At 39.8% G+C, this 23,421-nt stretch overlaps 1 protein-coding gene across 4 annotated transcripts in view; it reads left to right on the top strand.

The window, feature by feature from the left end:
- The first annotated feature begins 1,668 nt into the window (after window positions 1–1,668).
- The window catches only part of beg (malonyl-CoA-acyl carrier protein transacylase beg), a 50,727-nt gene continuing 28,974 nt past the window's right edge, over window positions 1,669–23,421 (top strand). Inside the window, exons 1-5 of one of the 4 annotated variants that reach the window (XM_071690633.1) lie at window positions 1,669–1,765; window positions 2,873–3,064; window positions 7,417–7,582; window positions 10,386–10,477; window positions 18,955–19,129. In XM_071690633.1, coding sequence (XP_071546734.1) covers window positions 2,896–3,064; window positions 7,417–7,582; window positions 10,386–10,477; window positions 18,955–19,129 — 602 coding nt within the window. In that variant the 5' untranslated portion in view covers window positions 1,669–1,765; window positions 2,873–2,895. Of the gene's footprint in view, window positions 1,766–1,795; window positions 1,983–2,048; window positions 2,219–2,872; window positions 3,065–7,416; window positions 7,583–10,385; window positions 10,478–18,954; window positions 19,130–23,421 lie in introns of those variants that run through there. The other 3 variants (XM_071690631.1, XM_071690632.1, XM_071690634.1) reach the window with 3 other exon arrangements.

Below are 23,421 nucleotides of genomic sequence, written 5' to 3' on the forward strand. Positions count from 1 at the left end.
TTAACAGACCTTGTTGTCATATATGTTGCACTATAGCATGGAACGGCTTTATTTTTAACCTTGCTTTCCTCAATATTAACCCTAACAATCACTAAAATATTTTGTGTTTTTGTGGCCACATTTGAATGGTAAGAGGAACTTCGTAATTTACAGAAAAAAAAGGCTCATTGGAACTTTTGCTTCGTCGTCTTGGGCATGAAAATCTTCATTTGAGCCCAAAATCCTTTCCTTTTCTTCCATAAAGTCTTGCTGTTCAGTAGATAAGGATACGGAGTTGCAAGACAGGGGTACAGAGTATTTCAAGAGTCGTTGGAATTGTAGCAGTTCGCTGCACAAGACGGCATGGTGGGAATCTTAAGGAAGCAAGGTAAGAATATATACATAAAATGACTGATACAGAATTGAAAAAATGTAATCTAGCAGACTGTTATATGTCATTCCAGAAAAGTTATAAGGTCCTGCATCAAGAAGGAAAATGGTGTCAACGAGGAAATTTAGATGAAAAAGGCCAGTGCAAGTTTTGTATGGTAACAGGAATATTTTACCTAAAATGAGTACAGTACGCTTACATATATAATTGTTCATCTATGGCAAGTGCCAGGACAGGCTTTAGGATCATCATTAAGCAGTGTACACGGAACATTAACTGATGACCGTTATTGGATTTCCACTGAACAATTTTATGTCAACATAAACTGATCTTTATGTACTATTAATATGACTGAAAAATTAAGGAGAATAAGAATGCATATTCCCTTGCAAACAGTAGAGGAAATTTGGGCTCAGTCAATAGCAGAGAACACATCACTGGTGACAGAAGATTGATACGTGAAGTAAAGAAAAAAGAAATATAATCCGCTTCTATAGTTCCCTTCATAGTTGAGCATTTTATTTTGAAACAGTAGATATGATGATGAAAGAGCCACTGGAAAGGTTTGAGGCTACACTCATTTCTACCTTAAACAGGTTGGGCTATGAGTACACAATCAGAAGAAGGAAATTAATGGAATGAAGCATGAGAAGAATGGAATATCATGTGGACGTTCTGAACAACATTGTATTCATGTATAGGAAAAGTAAGAGGCTAAGTGTTATTAAGACATGAATATTATCGCGATTATATCTGGTAGATGTGAACTTATTGCAGAGCAATTATCGCTGTACTGTCTGTATTAATTTATAACCTATAATTTTCTGCAAAATCAATGAGTACTTCAGTGCACACATGGCGTACGTCTGTACATACAATAATTGTCAATTTTCAGTGTATTGACTATGAAACAAGAGCACAGCACAATCAAACCCTCCCTTTGTATAACTTTTTGCGTTACTTCAATTGCCCATCGGTGCTTTGTACTGCTTGAATCTATAGTACAATAGATTTCATTCATTATCCATTACATGCCGAAATAAGAAATGAACCCCAGCAAATAAAATGGATGTGTAGTAAAAGTAAAAAAGATACATTGATAGGGGATTATAGATATTTGACCAAAAAAAAAAAAAGATAGGTTTATCACTAGATTGCGTAAATACTCTCCTTTGTCTCCACTTTTTTCCGTTTTATGATTATATTTCAATTAAGGCTCGGCCGTTATATGGACTTTTGTCCGTGGTTGGAGCCTTCAACATAAAAAAACTACCGATATTTATTCATGTAATAACTTGAGAGCTATGGATTTACTTGAGCAATACGAGGGACAGTATTGGACTGGGGTTAGGGATGATATGTCGCTCCATCCCTTTGATATGACATGTTATTTCAGTAAGTGCATCAGTCAGAGTTTTAGCTGCACCAAATCTGGTACCAGCTTGAGCAAGACGGAAAGCTCAGCTGTAGATCAGCGGCAGTGACGTAGACGGTAGTGTAAGCGACGTAAATATGGACGCATGGTTATGTCAGGGTTTGTGATGTTGTTGCCTTAACTGAATGTATAGTCCATGACTGAGGATTCAACAATAGGGAATGAGATCAGCCATGAGTAATAATACCTATTTATTCGATTGATTTGTATGAATTCGTAGGGTAGTTATGTTAGAAGTGAGCAATGTGAGTGGGAGGAATTACTCCCACAAGCTAACAAGTGCACGTATGTAATCTGAAGAGAACCTCTAGAGAGAAGCCCTTGCAGTTGAAGGAAAGTATATGAGAGAAGCCCTTACAGATGAAGGGAAGTATGTGCCTGAATATAGAACTGTGATGATCGCAAAAACACAGGTATAGGGTCTTGAGAAAATAACGTGGATTTTAAGAAATTCATACTAGTAGAGACCTTATGTGTAGTGGATGCCAAACAGTTCATTCCATGATGTAGCAGTGCTGCTATTATTTAAAACGTGATTTCATTAATGTCAGTATATGTAATCCATATCGTGCACAGCACATGATTATTATTGTCATACTTTTGTCTTACAGGATACAGTCATGCATTATTTCCAAGGTTTTGTGGGAAGAAACATTTCGAACTAGTAACCTTACAACTTTTAAAATACTGACTTATTTTATACATTTTTTGTATAAAATGACCTCAACCCATCTGGCTAGTAATATCTTGGGGTACCTATGCCACCCCTAAACTACCCATATTTATCAAGAAAAAGTGAAAAGTTTGTTAATGGAATATAGTTTATATTTCAACTTTGCTGATATGTTATTTTGTCTATATGAAAGATTGATAGTATGGCCAAGATTAAGACTGGTACATAGTTTACATTTATTCGTTTTTCTTTGATGACAGGATGATCTCATTCCATCAAGCTGTATGATATGTTTACCATAGAATACTGTAACAAGTATCTCTTATGAACCTTATTAGGAAAATGCTCCATAACTATTCTTTCTCCCTGAGATTTATTCTTTTGTCTTTTACAGACTGAATTTCAGCTTTGATCACAATGTTGTGTCAGTGGACTAAGTTCACAAGAAAGCCGTTCCTGATCTTCTTCCAAGATTATGCCCAAACAGCTGTCTGTAAATCATTCTCTTCAACAAGCTCCTGCTTGATTAGGGGCTCCAGAAGAATAAACCCAAATGATATAACGTCTGAAAGTAACGATAAGATTGGTAAGGCAGAAAATACCTTTGGTTGAGCCTGTTTCCTTCATTAGATGACTCTATGTGATGGTTAACCTTAATCATGGAGATCTTTATGTCTTGCACCAAAATTAGTCCTGATATGTTATTAAGTTTTTTAACCCAGAATTCTTGCTGAAAATGAGGCAGTTAAATCAGTTAAATAAATAAATAAACGATTTGATGATAGTGTAAAATTCCTTCCTTTTTGTTTATTTAGGGCTCAAAGATTTTCCTTGCTACACCAGAAATTACACATGTAAACATTTGTTTATCCTCAAAGGTTCCTTTTAGCCTCCAGTAGTAAGGTTCGCCCAGGATATTAGTTCTTCTCTCTCACAACTAGGGCTATCTGCCATGCTTCTACTTTGGCTTTCGTAAGCCTCTCACTCCAGCAGGGGCACATACACCCTGGTGATTTATTTTGTTCATTACATGACTTTTTTTCACCCTGGTTTGGTTAAGAGAGAAAAAGTGGTAAAAGCCTTGCAGAAGATGAAATCCAGCAAGGCAGCAGGATTGGATGGTATTCCAATTTGATTTATTAAGAAAGGGATGACTGTGCTGTTAATTGGTTGATAAGGATAATCAGTGTATGTTATGTATGGATCTTGGTGAAGTGCCTGAGGATTGGCAGAATGCATGTATAGTGCCATGTACAAAGACAAAGGGGATAAAGATGAGTGTTCAAACTACAGAGGCATAAGTTGGTGAATATTCTTGAAAAATTGTATGTGAGGGTATTGATTGAGAGGGTGAATGCCTGTACGTAGCATCAGATTGGGGAGGAGCAGTGTGGTTTCAGAAGTGGTAGATGTATGGATCATGTGTTTACTTGGAAGAATGTATGTAAGAAATTCTTAGAAAAACGGTTGGATTTGTATGTGGCATTTATGGATCTGGAGAAGGCATTGAAGTTGATAGAAATGCTTTGTGGAAGGTCTTAAGAAGTATATGGTGTGGGATGTTATCTGCTAGTAGCAATGGAAGGTTTTTATCCTCAGGCATTTCACAATGATCCATACATACATTGAATATCGTTACCAACCAGTCAACAACACAGGCACTCTTTTTCTTAAAAGATTCAACTGCAATACCATCCAAACTCACTGCCGTGCCGGATTTCATCTTCTGCAAAGCTTTCACCACCCCTTCTCTCTTAACCAAACCATTCTCCCTGACCCTTTCACATTGCACACCATCCTGACCAAAACACCCTACATCTGTTGCCCTATCATCAAACACATTCAACACACCTTCAAAATATTCACCCCATCTCACTTCATCAGTACCTGTTATCACTTCTCCTCTTGCCCCCTTCACCGATGTTCCCATTTGTTTTCATGTATATATAATTTATTTATTTATTTATTATACTTTGTTGCTGTCTCCTGCGTTAGCGAGGTAGTGCAAGGAAACAAATGAAAGAATGGCCCAACCCACCCACATACACATGTATATACATACATGCCCACACATGTACATATACATACCTATACATTTCAACATATACATATATATACACATACACAGACATATACACATATACATGATTCATACTTGCTGCCTTTATTCATTCCCGTCGCCACCCCACCACACATGAAATGACAGACGAAAGAATAGCCCAACCCACCCACATACATATGTATATACATACATGTTCACACATGCACATATACATACCTATACATTTCAATGTATACATATATATACATACACAGACATATACACATGTGCATAATTCATACTTGCTGCCTTTATTCATTCCCGTCGCCACCCCACCACACATGAAATGACAGATGAAAGAATAGCCCAACCCACCCACATACACATGTGTATACATACATGTCCACACGCACATATACATACCTATACATTTCAATGTATTCATATGTATACATACACAGACATGTACACATGTACATAATTCATACTTGCTGCCTTTATTCATTCCCGTCGCCATTCCGCCACACATGGTTGTGAGGCATGGGCTATAGATAGGGTTGTGCGGAGGACGGTGGAGGTGTTGGAAATGAGATGTTTGAGGACAATATATGGTGTGAGGTAGTTTGATCGAGTAAGTAATGACATGGTAAGAGAGATGTGTGGTAATAAAAAGAGTGTGGTTGAGAGAGCAGAAGAGGGTGTAATGAGATGGTTTGGTCACATGGAGAGAAGAGTGAGGAAAGATTGACAAAGAGGATATAAGTGTCAGAGGTAGAGGGAACGAGGAGACGTGGGAGACCAAATTGGAGGAGGAAGGATGGAGTGAAAAAGATTTTGAGCAATTGGGGCCTGAACATACAGGAGGGTGAAAAGTGTGCAAGGAATAGAGCGAATTGGAATGATGTGATATACTGGGGTCAACAAGCAGTCAGTTGATTGTACCAGGTAATGTGAAGTGTCTGGGGTGAACCATGGAAAGTTTTGTGGGTCCTGGATGTGGAAAGGGTGCTGTGGTTTCTGTGCATTACACATGACAGCTAGAAACTGAGTGTGAACAAATGTGGCCTTTGTTGTCTTTTATTAGCACTACCTCTCGCGCATGCAGGGGGAAGGGGTGCCATTTCATGTGTGGGGGGGGTGGCGATGGGAATGGCTGAGAGCAGCAAGTATGAATATGTACATGTGTTTATATGTATATGTCTGTGTATGTATATGTATGTATATGTTGAAATGTATAGGTATGTATATGTGCGTGTGGCAGTGTTTATGTATATACATGTGTTTGAGTGTGGGTTGGGCCATTCTTTCATCTGTTTCCTTGTACTACCTCGCTGATGCAGGAGACAGCGACAAAGTATAATGAAATAGATAAATAATACCATCCAAACCTGCTGCCTTGCCAGATTTCATCTTCTGCAAAGCTTTCAATACCTCTTCTCTCGTTACCATATCATTCTCCTGGCCCTCTGGCTTCGCACACTACTCTGGCCAAAATGACCTACATCTGCCACTCTGTCATCAGATACATTCAACATACTTTCAAAATACTCACTCCATCTCCTTCTCACTTCATCACTTCCTGTTATTACTTCCCCCCTTACCCCCATGCCCCCTTCACCGATGTTCCCATTTGTTCTTTTGTCTTACACACATTATTCACCTCCTTCCAAATCCAAGTAATGATTTTTTCCCTTCAAGTCTGTGTCAGCTGTTCGTGATGCTACCTTGCTCATGCAAAAAATGGTGGGCATATATTAAAAAAATCTTTGATGACTCCATCAGTCATGGAGGATCCCTAATGTGTGTCAAATCTCGTTAGGATAAGTCCTTTTGTTTTTAGTATTATCTTCCAGGTTTTGAAGGGCCCTCCTCCATCATGTCTATGTGCTCCCAAATACTCATAGAGCTCCATCATATGATGAGAAATAGAGGTTTTGATGAATAGATACCTTTTTACTATAGGCAGAGTCCTTTGTGTTCATTTTGTTTTCCTTTCTCTTTCTTCCCCTCATTCTTTGAAACACAATTTCTTAATTCTGGACCGGAACAGGCCTGAGGTATAGATGCCAGTGTTCAGTCAATGAAACATGGAGAATGATAGCCAAGTACCATCTCACCTTTGTGTTGAGACATTATGCCCCATTTTGGGGGTGAACTGATGTTTTAACCCCTTAGGAGCAAGTTTTCTTTCCCAGATTGCACCTCGGGCTCTCCTTATGATAGAAATTTTTTTTCCATCTTTCAAAACCTATATTTCTGCAGTTAGGCTAGGTGGTACATATAAAATCTCTACCAGGTATTTGACTGCTGAATATATCTTTATAATTAAGTACCATCAAAAGACAAAGTGCTGAAAATCATTTTTAGAAACTTTGCATATTAGTTTTGTTGTCATATAAATGAAGTACCTGCAAGTTTCATGTATGATATTGTAAGGGATTGATGTACATTTGATGAGAATATGCATTATCTCAGGAAGTATGTTAACTGGTATTTGTAAAGGGAAACTGTGAGGTAAAGAATTTTAGGAAAAAGCAGTCTTTAAAAGATAGGATGAAGGTTGAGAATAAGAGGTGAACCAGATGCAGCCACATTGTTAAAGTGTCTTGGGGAATGTATCAGTAGTGGAAGGAAAAATGCCAGAAAGAATAATGTATTCTTTTAAATTCCTTTTACTTCTCACATGGTAATGTTCCTATGGCTTACTAAGGCCAGTTCATCACTCATACAGTCTTCCATGGGTGGCCAAGGCCCTGTTTGAGATTTTTAATTCACTGTTGGATGAAATTTTTTTCAGATTTCTTGCAGTATTTCAAGTCTTTTGCTAACAAGCCATTTTATAAAATCATAAGTATGGTTGCTATAAATTCTTCATACTGATGTCTGTGTTTTTGCAGAGAAAATTCAAGACAACAAAATATCAGAATATGAATCAACAGTTAAGGTATTCAATAAAGAATCCCCCAAGAAATTACTGGAAAATGCTGCAAACTACGAAGACATGCCTCTTGGTCCTGATGATGTTTGGACTAAAGGTCCCTATCCACATAACAGTAATTATAAGTGAGTAAGGTTAAGCTTTTCAATATGTGTATGCTTGTATCATATGGTACATGAGTATTAGATAGTTTTTGGTGTTATTATGTGCCCTCATAGTATTAACTAAGCATCCAGAATATAATAAACATAACAATGATAAATACACATCCATCCATCTTTATCGGTTACAGCACTTTTCACATACAAGTGGGTGGTCTCTTTTACACTGTCTATGAAAAGCATCTGACATTTCCTTGTACTTACCTCTTATGCACATGCACATGCACATTTCTTTAGTATTATTTATAGACTTTCCTTGCATTTGGACCATTTTTCACCTTTATCATAATTTTTGTTTCTGATTTGGGTAATAGGGCTGAAAAGACCATTGTTTCGATGTACTTTCACAAGAAAAACGGATGGAGATTTTAGACTTAGATAAGAAAGAATTTCCATCACTGCTCTGTTGTAGACATTTTTGGGGGCATTGCCCAGTAGAGCATATCAAAAGATAAAACCCAGTTCTTATTTTGTCAAGCTGTGAATTGTATACATTTTGACAAGGGCTTCATAAATGAAGTATCTTTTGCAGAATTTATCCAACTTCTAATAATAGAAAAGCAACAAACATTTATAAAAACCAGTACTGGATAGGTACTGGACCTGTGACTCAGGCTACACATGTCAAAAAATGCATTAATTATGTACATTTGAAGGAAATTCTATCATTATTTGGATATTGCTGGGATTTATACATGCTTATAGGAAACAAACAAAATTGAGATAAGCTTTCTAAAATGACTATGTAAATATTTAGTGAAATGTCATGCCTCTCCTTACTCCTTACTTGCATATATCTAGACAGTTTCAATATACCCTCTTTGCCTTTCTTAAGAATACTCTTCTTACTTTCACCCCTCTCTCTTCCCCAATCGTTTCTTATTTGATCAATCCTCCTCACACTGCATATTGTCTTTAGATGCTTCATTTCCAATGCATCCAACCTCTTCCATACTTTTTCATGTAGGACTTCTGCCTTACAACCATACAATACTTTATTTATCTATGTATCTATATAACTGTCACCTGTTCTTTCCTGGGACTCCTGTAACTTGGAAACTCTATTCCCATCTCAAACATACTCATCTTTGCATTTATAGACAGTGACCTGTGACCTTTGTTTCCACACAGTGCACCCAGGACCTTAGCCTCTTTATCCTCCCCTTTACTCAGCTTCCATATTTCCTTTCACTGCCATGTCCACTTCCAGTGTTTGAAATACTCTATTTTCCCCAGGATGTCTCCATTCAAACCCTCACTCCTATTGATTTGTCTCTTCACTAAATCCAGTAACATGCTTTTATCACATTAGCTCTCAACTTTTCCTGTCTCGCACTCTCGCAAGGCTAGTTTTTCTTTTAAATCAGCCATGTGTGCTTTGTCATCAGCAAACAGCAGCTGACTCATCTGCTAGGCCACCTCTCAGGAAGTTGGGAGCAAATGTGAATAAAAGCAAGGTTATTAGGTTTAGCAGGGTTTAGGGAAAAGTTAGGTGGGATAAAAGTTTGAATGGAGTGGTAAAGGATGTGTGGATCAGGTGTGTGCTTTAGACAATGTCTGTGAGAAATGCTTAGTGATAGGATAGAGTTAATGAGAGCTAATAGAGATGACTTGTGGAAGGTCTTACGAATGTATGGTGTGGGAGGAATATTATAAGAAGCAGCAAGTTTTTGTTTTGTCAAGAGTGCAAAGCATGTATGCATGTAGGTAGAGAGGAGGATGAGTGGTTCTAGGTGAAGACGAGTTTGCGGCAGATGTGTGTGATCTTACCATGGTTGTCTAATTCATTCATGGATGGGGTTTTGAGGGGGTAAGTCCAAGGGTCTAAGAGAAGGGGAAGAGTATGTGGTCTGTAGGGGTGAGGGGACCTGGAAATTGAGTCTTTTGTTGTTTGGTAATGACACAGCACTAATGGCAGATTCAAGTGAGAATCTGTGTCTAAGTTGGGAAAAGTGTGTGAAAGGAGAAAGTGTATATGAATGAAAGCCAGGTTATCAGGTTTATCAGAGCAGAGTACAAGTTAGGTGGGGTGAAAATTTGGGGGAAGTGAAGTATTTTAGGTACCTGGGAGTGGAAATGGTATTGAATGTAACCATGAAAGAAGTGAATCATTGGGTGATTGAGAGGGCAGAAGTTCTAGGAGCATTGAGGAATGTGTGGAAAGAGAGTCCCAGCATTTTTGGTTGGATGTGAGGCATGGGCTGTAAATGAGAATGTGCAGAGAAGGGTGAATATGTTGGAAATGAAATGTTTGAGGACAATATGTGGTTTGAAGTGGTTTAATGGAGTAAGTAATAAAAGGGTAAGAGAGAGCTGTGGTATTAGGAAGAGTGTGGTTGAGATAACTGAAGAAAATGTGCTGAAATGGTTTGGATATATAGAGAGAATGAGAGGACATAAGTATCAGAAGTGGATGGGAAAAGATGGGGAGACGATTCTTGAGATGGAATGAATATTTTTAGTGACTGAGTCTTGAACATGCAAGAGGAAAAAAGTCATGTATGGGATAAAGTGAATTGGAGTGATATGGTGTACAAAGGGCAACATGCTGTCATTGGACTGAAGCCAGGCATATGAAGCAGCCAGGGGAAGCCATGGAAAGGTCTGTGGGGCTGTGGTTTTGGTTTGTTACACATAATTAATAAATATTCAAAGCAACAAAGAACCTTAATCTTCTTATATTCTTTAGATCTATTGTATACTTGGGAGGAATTTTGTGAATGGTATAATGTAATTGAATTTATATGAAGTTTGTTCTCCATTGCAGACAGAGCCAAGCAAAGTATTCTCATCGACCCAAAGTTGACCCCTTGGAGACCTCCATATTATTATTCCCTGGGCAAGGTACTCAGTATGTGGGTAAGTTGTGTGAAAGTTGCAAGACAACCTAGTTCTCCAAGTTGTTTTAATGCTTCTGACAGATTAATGACTCCTCAGAATGACATTATTGTATTTGTATTATATACCTTATTTATAGAAGTGACAGTACAGGAGATGCATTTCATTTTACAGTGTGTGTATCCATACACTATCAGAGACTTGGGCTGAACCTTTGATCTACTTTATATCCTATATGAATAGAAAATTTGAAGTGTGCTACATATTGGAGTGAACGTGTAATGGATACAGCAAGCTCAAAGTTGTGGTAGCTGACTCATTCAATACATCTCCATGAATGTCCTTTCCAGGCTGACTTAGGCATTTAAAACCATGAAGCACTGGATGTTGATGCATCATAGGTTGGTGTTTTATGCAACATAATTTGGTTAGTTTCTCCTCCTTTTTGATGTTTGAATGTCAGGTTTCCATCAGTCCAAATCTTTATAGGGTTTTAGTTGTTCTGGCGTTGTTGTTGCTGTCAGACTTAACGTATGGGTAGATGTTAGATGTTATATCCCCAGAATTATGAATCATTTTAGGATCAAGGTGCATCATTGATCTTAATTGTATTATCCGTTTTTATTGGTTGATTAAGTATAAGAGGAAAAAATATTCCTTGCCAGTACTTCTTAAACATTTTATTACTTATGAATCAATCTATCTATATCTTTGAAGCCTGTTCCCCTCTGGAACTCCCTCATGGGTGTGGCCATGGCAATGGAGTCTCCAAGTCTCCATACCTAGTAAACTCTTGTGCTGCTGCTTATCCTTTAGTGCCTCACCCTTATTAGGCCACTGGCAGAAGGCAAGTCTAGAACAGTGTTGCAGAGGCTCCTACCTGATGTTCTCACTACCTTTACCTAATGCTTCAGCCTAATGTTCTTACCTACTACTAATGTTTTTATCTAAATGTTCCTACCTACTGCTTCTATGCATTGCCCTACCATTTTGCCAAAAGGCAGGGCTAGCACATAGTGCTCATTACAGGAAAGTCTAGAGTTACAAAGAATGAGCTGTGTGAGTTAAGTGTTCTCATGTGTTATGTGTGACAAGGAGAGATTGTATGTTTTTGGACAGAATGCCAGTAGTCCATGTGTGGGTGAGACAGAAAGATAAGACAGCTACCTGGGTCAGAGGAATGCAGCTTAATAACCACTGAAGTGCTGTCTCACAACCCAGCTGTCACTAACCTCCTGATACCCAGATAGGTAGTACTGATAATATACCTCCTTGGTCATTGGCTGTCTACCATCTACTGCCTACCATTAGATATGAAGGCAGATGTAAATGTCAATCTTAAAATTTGAAAAATTTTTACTCTCTGATGTGGTGTCTTGTAAGCACAAGATATATTACTAAAGTCAGCAGTCTTGATTTATATGATAGTTACCTAATTATTGAAAATGGGCAGATAAATAAAAAATGTATAAAGCTGATAATGTGAATAATGGAGATTAAAGGGTTTAGTTATTCATAAGAAAGCTTTGCGGAAGATGAAAGCCGGCAAGGCAGCAGGTTTGGATGGTATTGCAGTGGAATTTATTAAAAAAGGGGTGACTGTATTGTTGACTGGTTGGTAAGGTTATTTAATGTATGTATGACTCATGGTGAGGTGCCTGAGGATTGGCGGAATGCGTGCATAGTGCCATTGTACAAAGGCAAAGGGGATAAGAGTGAGTGCTCAAATTACAGAGGTATAAGTTTGTTGAGTATTCCTGGTAAATTATATGGGAGGGTATTGATTGAGAGGGTGAAGGCATGTACAGAGCATCAGATTGGGGAAGAGCAGTGTGGTTTCAGAAGTGGTAGAGGATGTGTGGATCAGGTGTTTGCTTTGAAGAATGTATGTGAGAAATACTTAGAAAAGCAAATGGATTTGTATGTAGCATTTATGGATCTGGAGAAGGCATATGATAGAGTTGATAGAGATGCTCTGTGGAAGGTATTAAGAATATATGGTGTGGGAGGAAAGTTGTTAGAAGCAGTGAAAAGTTTTTATCGAGGATGTAAGGCATGTGTATGTGTAGGAAGAGAGGAAAGTGATTGGTTCTCAGTGAATGTAGGTTTGCGGCAAGGGTGTGTGATGTCTCCATGGTTGTTTAATTTGTTTATGGATGGGGTTGTTAGGGAGGTAAATGCAAGAGTCCTGGAAAGAGGGGCAAGTATGAAGTCTGTTGGGGATGAGAGAGCTTGGGAAGTGAGTCAGTTGTTGTTCGCTGATGATACAGCGCTGGTGGCTGATTCATGTGAGAAACTGCAGAAGCTGGTGACTGAGTTTGGTAAAGTGTGTGGAAGAAGAAAGTTAAGAGTAAATGTGAATAAGAGCAAGGTTATTAGGTACAGTAGGGTTGAGGGTCAAGTCAATTGGGAGGTGAGTTTGAATGGAGAAAAACTGGAGGAAGTGAAGTGTTTTAGATATCTGGGAGTGGATCTGGCAGCGGATGGAACCATGGAAGCGGAAGTGGATCATAGGGTGGGGGAGGGGGCGAAAATTCTGGGGGCCTTGAAGAATGTGTGGAAGTCGAGAACATTATCTCGGAAAGCAAAAATGGGTGTGTTTGAAGGAATAGTGGTTCCAACAATGTTGTATGGTTGCGAGGCGTGGGCTATGGATAGAGTTGTGCGCAGGAGGATGGATGTGCTGGAAATGAGATGTTTGAGGACAATGTGTGGTGTGAGGTGGTTTGATCGAGTGAGTAACGTAAGGGTAAGAGAGATATGTGGAAATAAAAAGAGCATGGTTGAGAGAGCAGAAGAGGGTGTTTTGAAGTGGTTTGGGCACATGGAGAGGATGAGTGAGGAAAGATTGACCAAGAGGATATATGTGTCGGAGGTGGAGGGAGCAAGGAGAAGAGGGAGACCAAATTGGAGGTGGAAAGATGGAGTGAAAAAGATTTTGTGTGATCGGGGCCTGAACATGCAGGAGGGTGAAAGGAGGGCAAGGAATAGAGTGAATTGGAGCGATGTGGTATACCGGGGTTGACGTGCTGTCAGTGGATTGAATCAAGGCATGTGAAGCGTCTGGGGTAAACCATGGAAAGCTGTGTAGGTATGTATATTTGCGTGTGTGGACGTATGTATATACATGTGTATGGGGGGGGGTTGGGCCATTTCTTTCGTCTGTTTCCTTGCGCTACCTCGCAAACGTGGGAGACAGCGACAAAGTATAAAAAAAAAAAAAAAGACTAACAGATATTATATCAATAAAGAACTACTGTTTACATGTACCAGGAAATATTAAATGTAAAGATATACTTACTATACAATGAATTCTGTAGGGACCTCTTAACTTACACAATAGTTACATTCTTGAAAATGGTTGCATAAATCATATAATGTAAGTAATGGAGATTAGGGGATTTTATTATTCATAAGACAGTATCAAATATATTTTTTCATACTATATGCCATTTTCTGCGTTAGTGAGGTAGCGTTAAGAACAAAGGGCTGAGCCTTTGAGGGAATATCCTCACTTGGCCCCCTTCTCTGTTCCTTCTTTTGGAAAATCAAAAACAAGAGGGGAGGATTTTGAGCCCCTGCTCCTTTCCCTTTTAGTTGCTTCGTGCAACATGCAAGGAAAACGTGGGAAGTATTCCTTCTCCCCTATCCCCAAGGATAAGTGTCAAATATTATACCAATGAAAAACTACAGTGTACAGTTACTGATAAGAATATACTCTACACACATAGTGTTCATTAACATCCAAAATTCTCTCTTTCACATGCCTACAATTAGCACGTAATCCAGTAATGCCCTCTGGCCATCTCTCCTACTTACATACGTATGCATATGTATATCTCTCTTTTTGAACCAGGTATTCCCAATCACCAATCCTTTTTCAGCACACAAATCTACAAGCTCTTCACTATTTCCATTCACAACACTGAGAGGGGCAGCTCGAGGGATGTCTGATCATTATCTTGTGGAGGCAAAGGTGAAGATTTTGAGGTTTTCAGAAAAAAAGAGAGAATGTTGGGGTGAAGAAAGTGGTGAGAGTAAGTGAGCTTGGGAAGGAGACTTGTGTGAGGAAGTACCAGGAGAGATTGAGTGCAGAATGGAAAAAGGTGAGAGCAAATGACATAAGGGGATTGGGAGTGCAATGGGATGTATTTAGGAAGCAGTGATGGCTTGTGCAGAAGATGCTTGTGGCATGAGGAAGGTGGGAGGTGGGCAGATTAGAAAAGTTAGTGAGTGGTGGGATGAAGTAAGATTGTTAGTAAAAGATAAGAGAGAGGCATTTGAATGATTTTTGCAGGGAAGTAGTGCAAATGACTGGGAGATGTATAAAAGAAAGAGGTAGGAGGTCAAGAGAAAGGTGCAAGAGGTGAAAAAGGACAAATGAGAGTTGGGGTGAGAGAGTATCATTAGATTTTAGGCAGAATGAAAATATGTTTTGGAAGGAGGTAAATAAGGTGCAGAAGACAAGGGAACAAATGGGAACATCGGTGAAGGGGGCTAATGGGAAGGTAATAACAAGTAGAAGTGAAGTGAGAGGGAGATGGCGTGAATATTTTGAAGGTTTGTTGGATGTGTTTGATGATAGAGTGGCAGATATAGGGTGTTTTGGTTGAGGTGATGTGCGAAGTGAGAGGGTCAGGGAGAATGGTTTCATAAACAGAGAAGAGGTAGTGAAAGCTTTGCAGAAGATAAAAGCTGGCAAGGCGGCAGGTTTGGATGGTATTGCAGTGGAATTCATTAAAATTATGTATGGTTCACGGTGAAGTGCTTGAGGATTGGCGGAATGCATGCATAGTGCCATTGTACAAAGGCAAAGGGGATAAAGGTGAATGTTCAAATTTCAGAGGTATAAGTATGTTAAGTATTCCTGGGAAATTATATGGGAGGGTATTGATTGAGAGGGTAAAGACATGTACAGAGCATCAGATTGGGGAAGAGCAGTGTGGTTTCAGAAGTGGTAGAGGATGTGTGGATGAGGTGTTTGCTTTGAAGAATGTATGTGAGAAACGCTTTGAAAAACAAATGGATTTGTAAGTAGCATTTATGGATCTGAAGAAGGCATATGATAAGGGTTGATAGAGATGCTTTGTGGAAGGTATTAAGAATATTTGGTGTGAGAGGTAAGTTGCTAGAAGCAGTGGAAAGTTTTTATCGAGGATGTAAGGCATGTGTACGAGTAGGATGATAGGAAAGTGATTGGTTCCCAGTGAATGTAGGTTTGCGGCAGGGGTGCGTGAATGTCTCCATAGTTGTTTAATTTGTTTATGGATGGGGTTGTTAGGGAAGTGAATGCAAGAATTTTAAAGAGAGGGGCAAGTATGCAGTCTGTTGTGGATGAGAGGGCTTGGGAAATAAGTCAGTTGTTTTTCACTAATGATGCAGCACTGGTGGCTGATTCGGATGAGAAACTGTAGAAGCTGGTGACTGAGTTTGGTAAAGTGTGTGAAAGAAGAAAGCTGAGAGTAAATGTGAAAAAGAGCAAGGTTATTAGGCTCAGTAGGGTTGAGGGACAAGTCAATTGGGAGGTAAGTTTCAGTGGAGAAAAACTGGAGGAAGTGAAGTGTTTTAGATATTTGGGAGTGGATTTGGCAGCAGATGGAACCATGGAAGCAGAAGTGAGTCACAGGGTGGGGGAGGGGGCAAAGGTTCTGGAAGCATCGAAGAATGTGTGGAAGGCGAGAATGTTATTTCAGAGAGCAAAGATGGGTATGTTTGAAGGAATAGTGGTTCCAACAATGTTATATGGTTGTGAGGCATGGGCTATAGATAGGGTTGTGCGGAGGGTGAATGTGTTGGAAATGAAATGTGCTGTTTCATGTGTGGCAGGGTGGCGATGGGAATGAATGAAGACAGCAAGCATGAATATATACTTATGTATATATGTATATGTATGTATATGTTGAAATGTATAGGAATGTGTGGTGTTTATGTATATACTTGTGTATGTGGGTGGGTTGGGCCATTCTTTCATCTGTTTCCGTGCACTACCTTGTTAAATGCGGGAGACGGCAATTAAGAATGATGAAAAAAAAATAGTGTACAATGAATTCTTTGTGTGGTGTAGTAGTTGGTAGGCAGCCATCGGTCAGGGAGGCATATTACCTGTACTACCACCTGGGTATCAGGAAGGTTAGTGACATCTGCTTAGTTAGCCAGCACTTTAGTGATTGTCAAGTTGCACTCCTCTGACCCATGTAGCTGTCTTTTCTTTCTGCTTCACTAACATGTGGACTTTGGCATTCTGTCCACAAGCATACAGTCTTTCCTCGTCATTGTAACACTTGCCAACACTTAACTCATGCAGCACTAAAGATTTTCCTGTGGTAATCACTATGTGCTAGCCCTGCCTTTTGGCAAAATGGTAGGAGCAGTAGATAGAAGTAGTGGGTAGGAACATTTAGGGAGGAGCATTAGGTAGAAATATTAGGTAGAAGTAGTAGGTAGGAACATTAGATAGAAATATAGTCATAAGGAACATTAGGTAGGAGCCTCTGCAAACACTGCACTAGACTTGCCCTCTGCCAGTGGCCTGTTATGGGTGAGGTGCTAAAGGCTGAGAAGTGGCACTAAAGTTCTTTAATTATGCTGTGGCCATTCCTTTGAGGGAGATCCAACTAGAGCAGGTGTCAGAGATATAGATAGTGCACTTTTATGTTGATAAAAGTAGGAAATAACAAAACTTAATTCTAACATGTTTACTATTGTTCCTGAATTGTTTGCTGGTGCTGATGGAGGAGGTGAGTGGAAGAGTTACTGGGAAAGTGGGTAATCTGAGTCAGATGATGTACATAGTTGTGGAAGGTGGTGGTCATGGTCGAGTGAGTTCAGCTATTACGTCGCCTTATGTCGATGGCTTTTCCTCCTTGCAAGTGTCTGTCTTTTTCAGAAAGAAATTAAGTTTTGTCTGTTTAACTTTCATTCTCTTCTCATGGTGGATTTCTTTATATCACTAGGTGTCAGCTAGGACATTTCGAATGACCTTTGAATTCTGCTCTTTGCTTGGGTCATCCTTTTCAAATATAGTGAGATTAAGGTCATTGTGGTTAACTGCTTCAGCTAACCTCTTGTTATATGTTGTGGTAATTTTGGCATTTCTTAAGATTATTGAACCAACCAGGACTTGCTTGAAATATCTCTGCTGGTTAGTCATCATTTACACTGTCCGCCCTCCCCATATATTTTCAAAGGCATTACACAGCTAAGGCTCATTGCAGATGCAAGTATATGACACTCTCAGGTTGGAACCATCGAACATCTGGTTGCTAAAACTAGTGTCTTTAATGTTGTGAGCCCCAGCTCCCCTTCTTAGTGTGCCGCAGGCTATTTTGAGGGAACAGTGTTCTTTCTTTATTCTTCCAGGCTGCCACTTCATTTTGGGAATTTTTCTTCTGGGCTCTATATTTCTTCCACCGGTGCTTCAAGGGGGGTTAGCTCTTACCTTTCTTAGGAGGAAAAAGACCACATTCCTGCCTGGAAGCAAGAAAATGTGGGTGCATTTAAGATTTCTGGGTGTACTGGGCACTCAGAATGCACAATCAGGCAACGACTTCCTGCAGCACCTCGTTAGTACCTTCTCCTCATTCAAGAGATCAAGACCCTATGACCCAAAACATGGACTTACAATACTTTAGAAACCTTGCCAAAACCATGCCCAGATGTTTGTAGATGGTAATCAAGGCAAAATGGAGAGATGACAAAGTAATGTAAGTGTGATATCACCTTTGAAGATGTATAGGGAGGCAGACAAAGCTTTTTGCAGACACTGTATGCTACAGGCCTTTGCTTGTATCACAAGCATGCCACAGGAACATCTTTATGAGTTTGGTGTTTGATCCATGTGCTCAACATTCATTCCATTCTTTCCAAAATTGAGCTTCAGAAATATGAGGTCTTAGATGCACTGATTAATGTTTCACTCATGGCAGTATCCTTGAGATCTTCTCTGCGCTATCATGAATAGTCCATAGATTAATTAAGTCCCAAGGCACTCTTATTGCCATTTGTTCCATCACCTCACTGACAGCGTTTAAGCACATCCATTTTAACATCACTGTTGATGGCCTTATGCTTCTTGGTGCCACCGGTGCCAGGAGAACTTGAAAAGATGTGTTGATAGCATGATGTGAGGGGCAAAACCTGTGCAATTTATAGTATACTGCATCACAAAATACTGTAGCACTCTATGAAAAGAATTTCCTTGTAAATGTGTAAGTGAATAGTCATAAACAGAACTGTCATTGGCCTATACCTCATATGTCTCTTGATTATATATATGTTTTTCCTAAGTGCAGCTGACATGGTATGGATCAATTTCACACATACTTTTTTCCTGTCTCATTGTGACATGCATTCAGTGTTTTTAAAGGGATAGCTTAGCATTACATGCCAGAAACGGATGATGAAATTTGTTTTTATTTTTTCATGCAGATACTGTTAGTGATGGAAATTTAATCACAAGTTTTATACTGGTTTGATTTTTATATCATTGTCTATTTCAGGAATGGGGAAAGACTTGTTACATTATCCTAATGTTCAGGAAATGTATGATGCTGCATCACATATACTGGGCTACAATCTATTAGAACTCTGTCAGAATGGGCCACCAGAGAAGTTGAGCAAAACTGTACATCAACAACCAGCTGTTGTTGTGGCCTCATTAGCGGCCATTGAAAAGTAAGTGCTTGATAGGAATTGGTGAAGAGGTTAAATGTGACGTTGTTCAGAGTTAGTTAGTTTATTGACAAAAATGATGGTAAAATAATATAATAGGCAAACACATTTTTCCATAATTTTTGTCCAAACAATAAGCTTTAATATACTTGAGTTTCATTACTGTGAGAAGACAGTCATAACACAGACATAACACTTATACATACAACTTCAGCACATCATACACATAATTACATAATTCTTTTGCGTTGCCATTCCAGTCCATCATTTCATTCACTCTTGTAAATTTCAACATGGGGTATCTTTGTCTGGCACCTGCTGACACAGGGCATCCTAACAACACATGTTTTTCAGTCTCTATGGCATTACTAGTACATGTGCACACCTGCAGATATGTTGGTGTCCTACTCCATCTGCCTGTCTCTATTTTCAGGTTGTTGGACATGACATGAAACCTTGTAAATGCTTGACGTTGGTAATCTGGAATGTTTTTTATTGATATAAACCTGATGTAATGCACAGCTCCCTATCCACATCCAGGCCCCACAGACCTTTCCATGGTTTATCCAAGACTCTTCACATTCCTTGGTTCAGTCCACATTGTTCCAATTCACTCTATTCCTTGCATGCCTCTAGGCCTCCTGTATGTTCAGGCCTCAATTGCTCAAGTCTTTTAAACTTTGTCCTTCCACGTCCAATTTGGTCCCCTGCTTTTTGTTCCCTTCACCTCTGACACTCATTCTCTCTATATGTCCTAACTACGTATTTCCTTACACCCTCTTGCTTTGTCGCTGTCTCCTGCATTAGCGAGGTAGCACAAGGAAACAGACGAAAGAGTGGCTCAACCCACCCACATACGCATGTATATACATACACGTCCACACATGCAAGTATACATACCTATACATCTCAACGTATACATATATATACACACAGACATATACATATATACACATGTACATAATTCGTACAGTCTGCCTTTATTCATTCCCATCGCCACCCCACCACACATGAAATAACAACCCCCTCCCCCCTCATGTGCACAAGGTAGCGCTAGGAAAAGACAACAAAGACCACATTTGTTCACACTCAGTCTCTAGCTGTCATGTAATAATGCACCAAAATCACAGCTCCCTTTCCACATCCAGGCACCACAGAACTTTCCATGGTTTACCCCAGACGCTTCACATGCTCTGGTTCAATCCATTGACAGCACATCGACCCCGGTATACCACATCATTCCAGTTCACTCTATTCCTTGCATGCCTTTCACCCTCCTGCATGCTCAGGCCCCAATCACTCAAAATCTTTTTCACTCCATCTTTCCATGTCCAATTTGGTCTCCCACTTCTTGTTCCCTCCACCTCTGACACATGTGTCCTCTTAGTCTTTCCTCACTCATTCTCTTCATGTGACCAGACCATTTCAAAACACCCTCTTCTGCTCTCTCAACCACACTCTTTTTATTACCACATATCTCTCTTACCCTATTATTACTTACTTGATCAAACCACCTCACACCACATATTGCACTCAAACATCTCATTTCCAGCACATCCACCCTTCTCTGCACAACTCTATCCATAGCCCACGCCTCGCAAACATATAACATTGTTAGAACCACTATTCCTTCAAACATACCCATTTTTGCTTTCTGAGGTAATGTTCTCAACTTCCACACATTCTTCAACGCTCCCAGAACTTTTGCCCCCTCCCCCACCCTATGATTCACTTCCGCTTCCATGGTTCCATCCACTGCCAAATCCACTCTCAGATATCTGAAAGACTTCACTTCCTCCAGTTTTTCTCCATTCAAACTTACCTCCCAATTGACTTGTCCCCCAACCTTACTGTACCTAATAACCTTGCTCTTATTCACATTTACTCTCAGCTTTCTTCTTTCACACACTTTACCAAACTCAGTCACCAGCTTCTGCAGTTTCTCACACGAATCAGCCACCAGCGCTGTATCATCAGCGAACAACAACTGACTCACTTCCTGAGCTCTCTCATCCACAACATACTGCATACTTGCCCCTCTTTCCAAAACTCTTGCATTCACCTCCCTAACAACCCCATCCATAAATAATGTATAATGTGCCGAAACCACAGCTCCCTTTCCACATCTAGGCCCCACAAAACTTTCCTTGGTTTACCCCAGACGCTTCACATGCCCTGTTTCAATCCAGTGACAGCACGTCAACCCTGGTATACCACATCATTCCAATTCACTCTATTCCTTGCATGCCTTTCACCCTCCTGCATGTTCAGGCCCTGATCACTCAAAATCTTTTACACTCCATCTTTCCACCTCCAATTTGGTCCCCCATTTCTCCTCGTTCCCTCCACCTCTGACACATATATCCTCTTGGTCAATCTTTCCTCTCTCATTCTCTCCATGTGACCAAACCATTTCAAAACACGTTCTTCTGCTCTTTCAACCACACTCTTTTTATTACCACACATCTCTCTTATCCTTTCATTACTTGATCCAACCACCTCACACCGCATATCATCCTCAAACATCTCATTTCCAGCGCATCCACCCTCCTCCGCACAACTCTATTTATAGCCTACACCTCGAAACCACATAACATTGTTGGAACCACTATTCCTTCAAACATACCCATTTTTGCTTTCCGAGATAACATTCTCACCTTCCACACATTTTTCAACACTCCCAGAACTTTCACCCCCTCCCCCACCCTATGATTCACTTCCGCTTCCATGGTTCCATGGTTCTTGTATATCACAGAAAAGGATTCATCAAAATTAATGGAATGAAACTTTGCTTTTATAAAATATTGCACCTTCTACTTACTTCCCGCGTAATCCCTGCGTGTCGTAGAAGGCAGCTAAAAGGGGAGGGAGCAGGGGGCTGGAAATCCTCCCCTCTCATTTTTAATTTTCCAAATGAAGGAGCAGAGAAGGGGGGCCAAGTGAGGATATTTTCTCAAAGGCTCAGTCCTCTGTTGTTAATGCTACCTCTCTGATGCAGGAAATGGCAAACATTATGGAAAAAAAACAACAGCTTATAACTGTGTCCTTCAGTGGATGTATTTCTGATTCTATGAGGCACAAGTTAATGCTTGTATTATGTCTCACACCTGATAAACTTTGCACTGAGTTGGTGCTGAAGAGTAGAGTAGTGCCTCAGTCATGACAGCGTCGAACATCTGGCACTTATTAATGAACGATATTTTTGCATTCGAAGTATGAAACACTGTAAATTTATTTACTGTTGCCTCACTCAATGACTTGTGAAGCTTCATTGCTATGTTTCTTTTGCCATCATCACTGTACCATGGTCATTGGTGAGACACTGAGGTGCCCAGAAAACTCTAAAGATTCATCTTTCGTTTAGGTAGCTATTTATGATGTGCCAATAAAGCATACAATAGTGGCAGGAAAAAAGTGCATAGCTCGATGCCAGTAACACTGGTCTACTTAAGTGTGGATTGCACCATAAGGTTTTATGAGTATGTGGGAGAAGTTAGTGTCTGTTAGAGCAAAAATTGGTATGTTTGTAGGTATTATAGTCCCAGTAGTCTTGAATGGGCAGTGAATGCAAAAGAAAGGAAGAGGGTTAACATTGTATAATGATAATTAGATAATATTGTTTAAGCTTTATATAGATTAGGCATGTTATGATTTGTGTTACTGGCGATTACATTTAAGGTATTTGAATATGTTATATAAAGGATTGTACTTAATATGTCGATGCTATTTTGTTTTATAAATTCTTAGAAGACACTGGACAAGAACACTGATCAGAGAGACAGCTGGGTGCCTAAAGTTAACAGGGACAGAGACAGTGATTAGCAGAAGTTGGTTAGACATTCTTTGGGCGTAGTTCCACTGCTTTCACAAGTACACAGTAGAAAGCCCAGTATTTTGTTTTACAAAAGCCAACCCTTGTCAGGAGTGGGATTCCAGAAAAAACAAGAGTTTAGGATCTAGGGCCTGCCAAGGTGTGACTGGAGTCTACAGTTCACAAGCAGCTGATCAAAGGTACAGTACTGGGTGTTCTGAAAGCCATGTATAGCTATTGAGAGGGAACATGGCTTTGAATTTGCAGCCCCCACCACCCCTAGATTTGAGTACTGGTACTGATATTGCAGCCAACTGTAAAAGCTTCAAGGAGTCTTGGGAGAATTATGAAATAGCAGTGGGCCTTGAAAAAGAGAAAGACAGAAGGAATGTAGTTTGGGAAACTGCAATGAAGAGGCATAACTTATTCAGTTTGAGTAATCCTGAAGACAGGCACAAGATTGACAAAGTGCTTGAGATATTTG

Source organism: Panulirus ornatus, chromosome 48, assembly GCF_036320965.1.
Source record: "Panulirus ornatus isolate Po-2019 chromosome 48, ASM3632096v1, whole genome shotgun sequence".
NCBI classification, from domain to species: domain Eukaryota; kingdom Metazoa; phylum Arthropoda; class Malacostraca; order Decapoda; family Palinuridae; genus Panulirus; species Panulirus ornatus.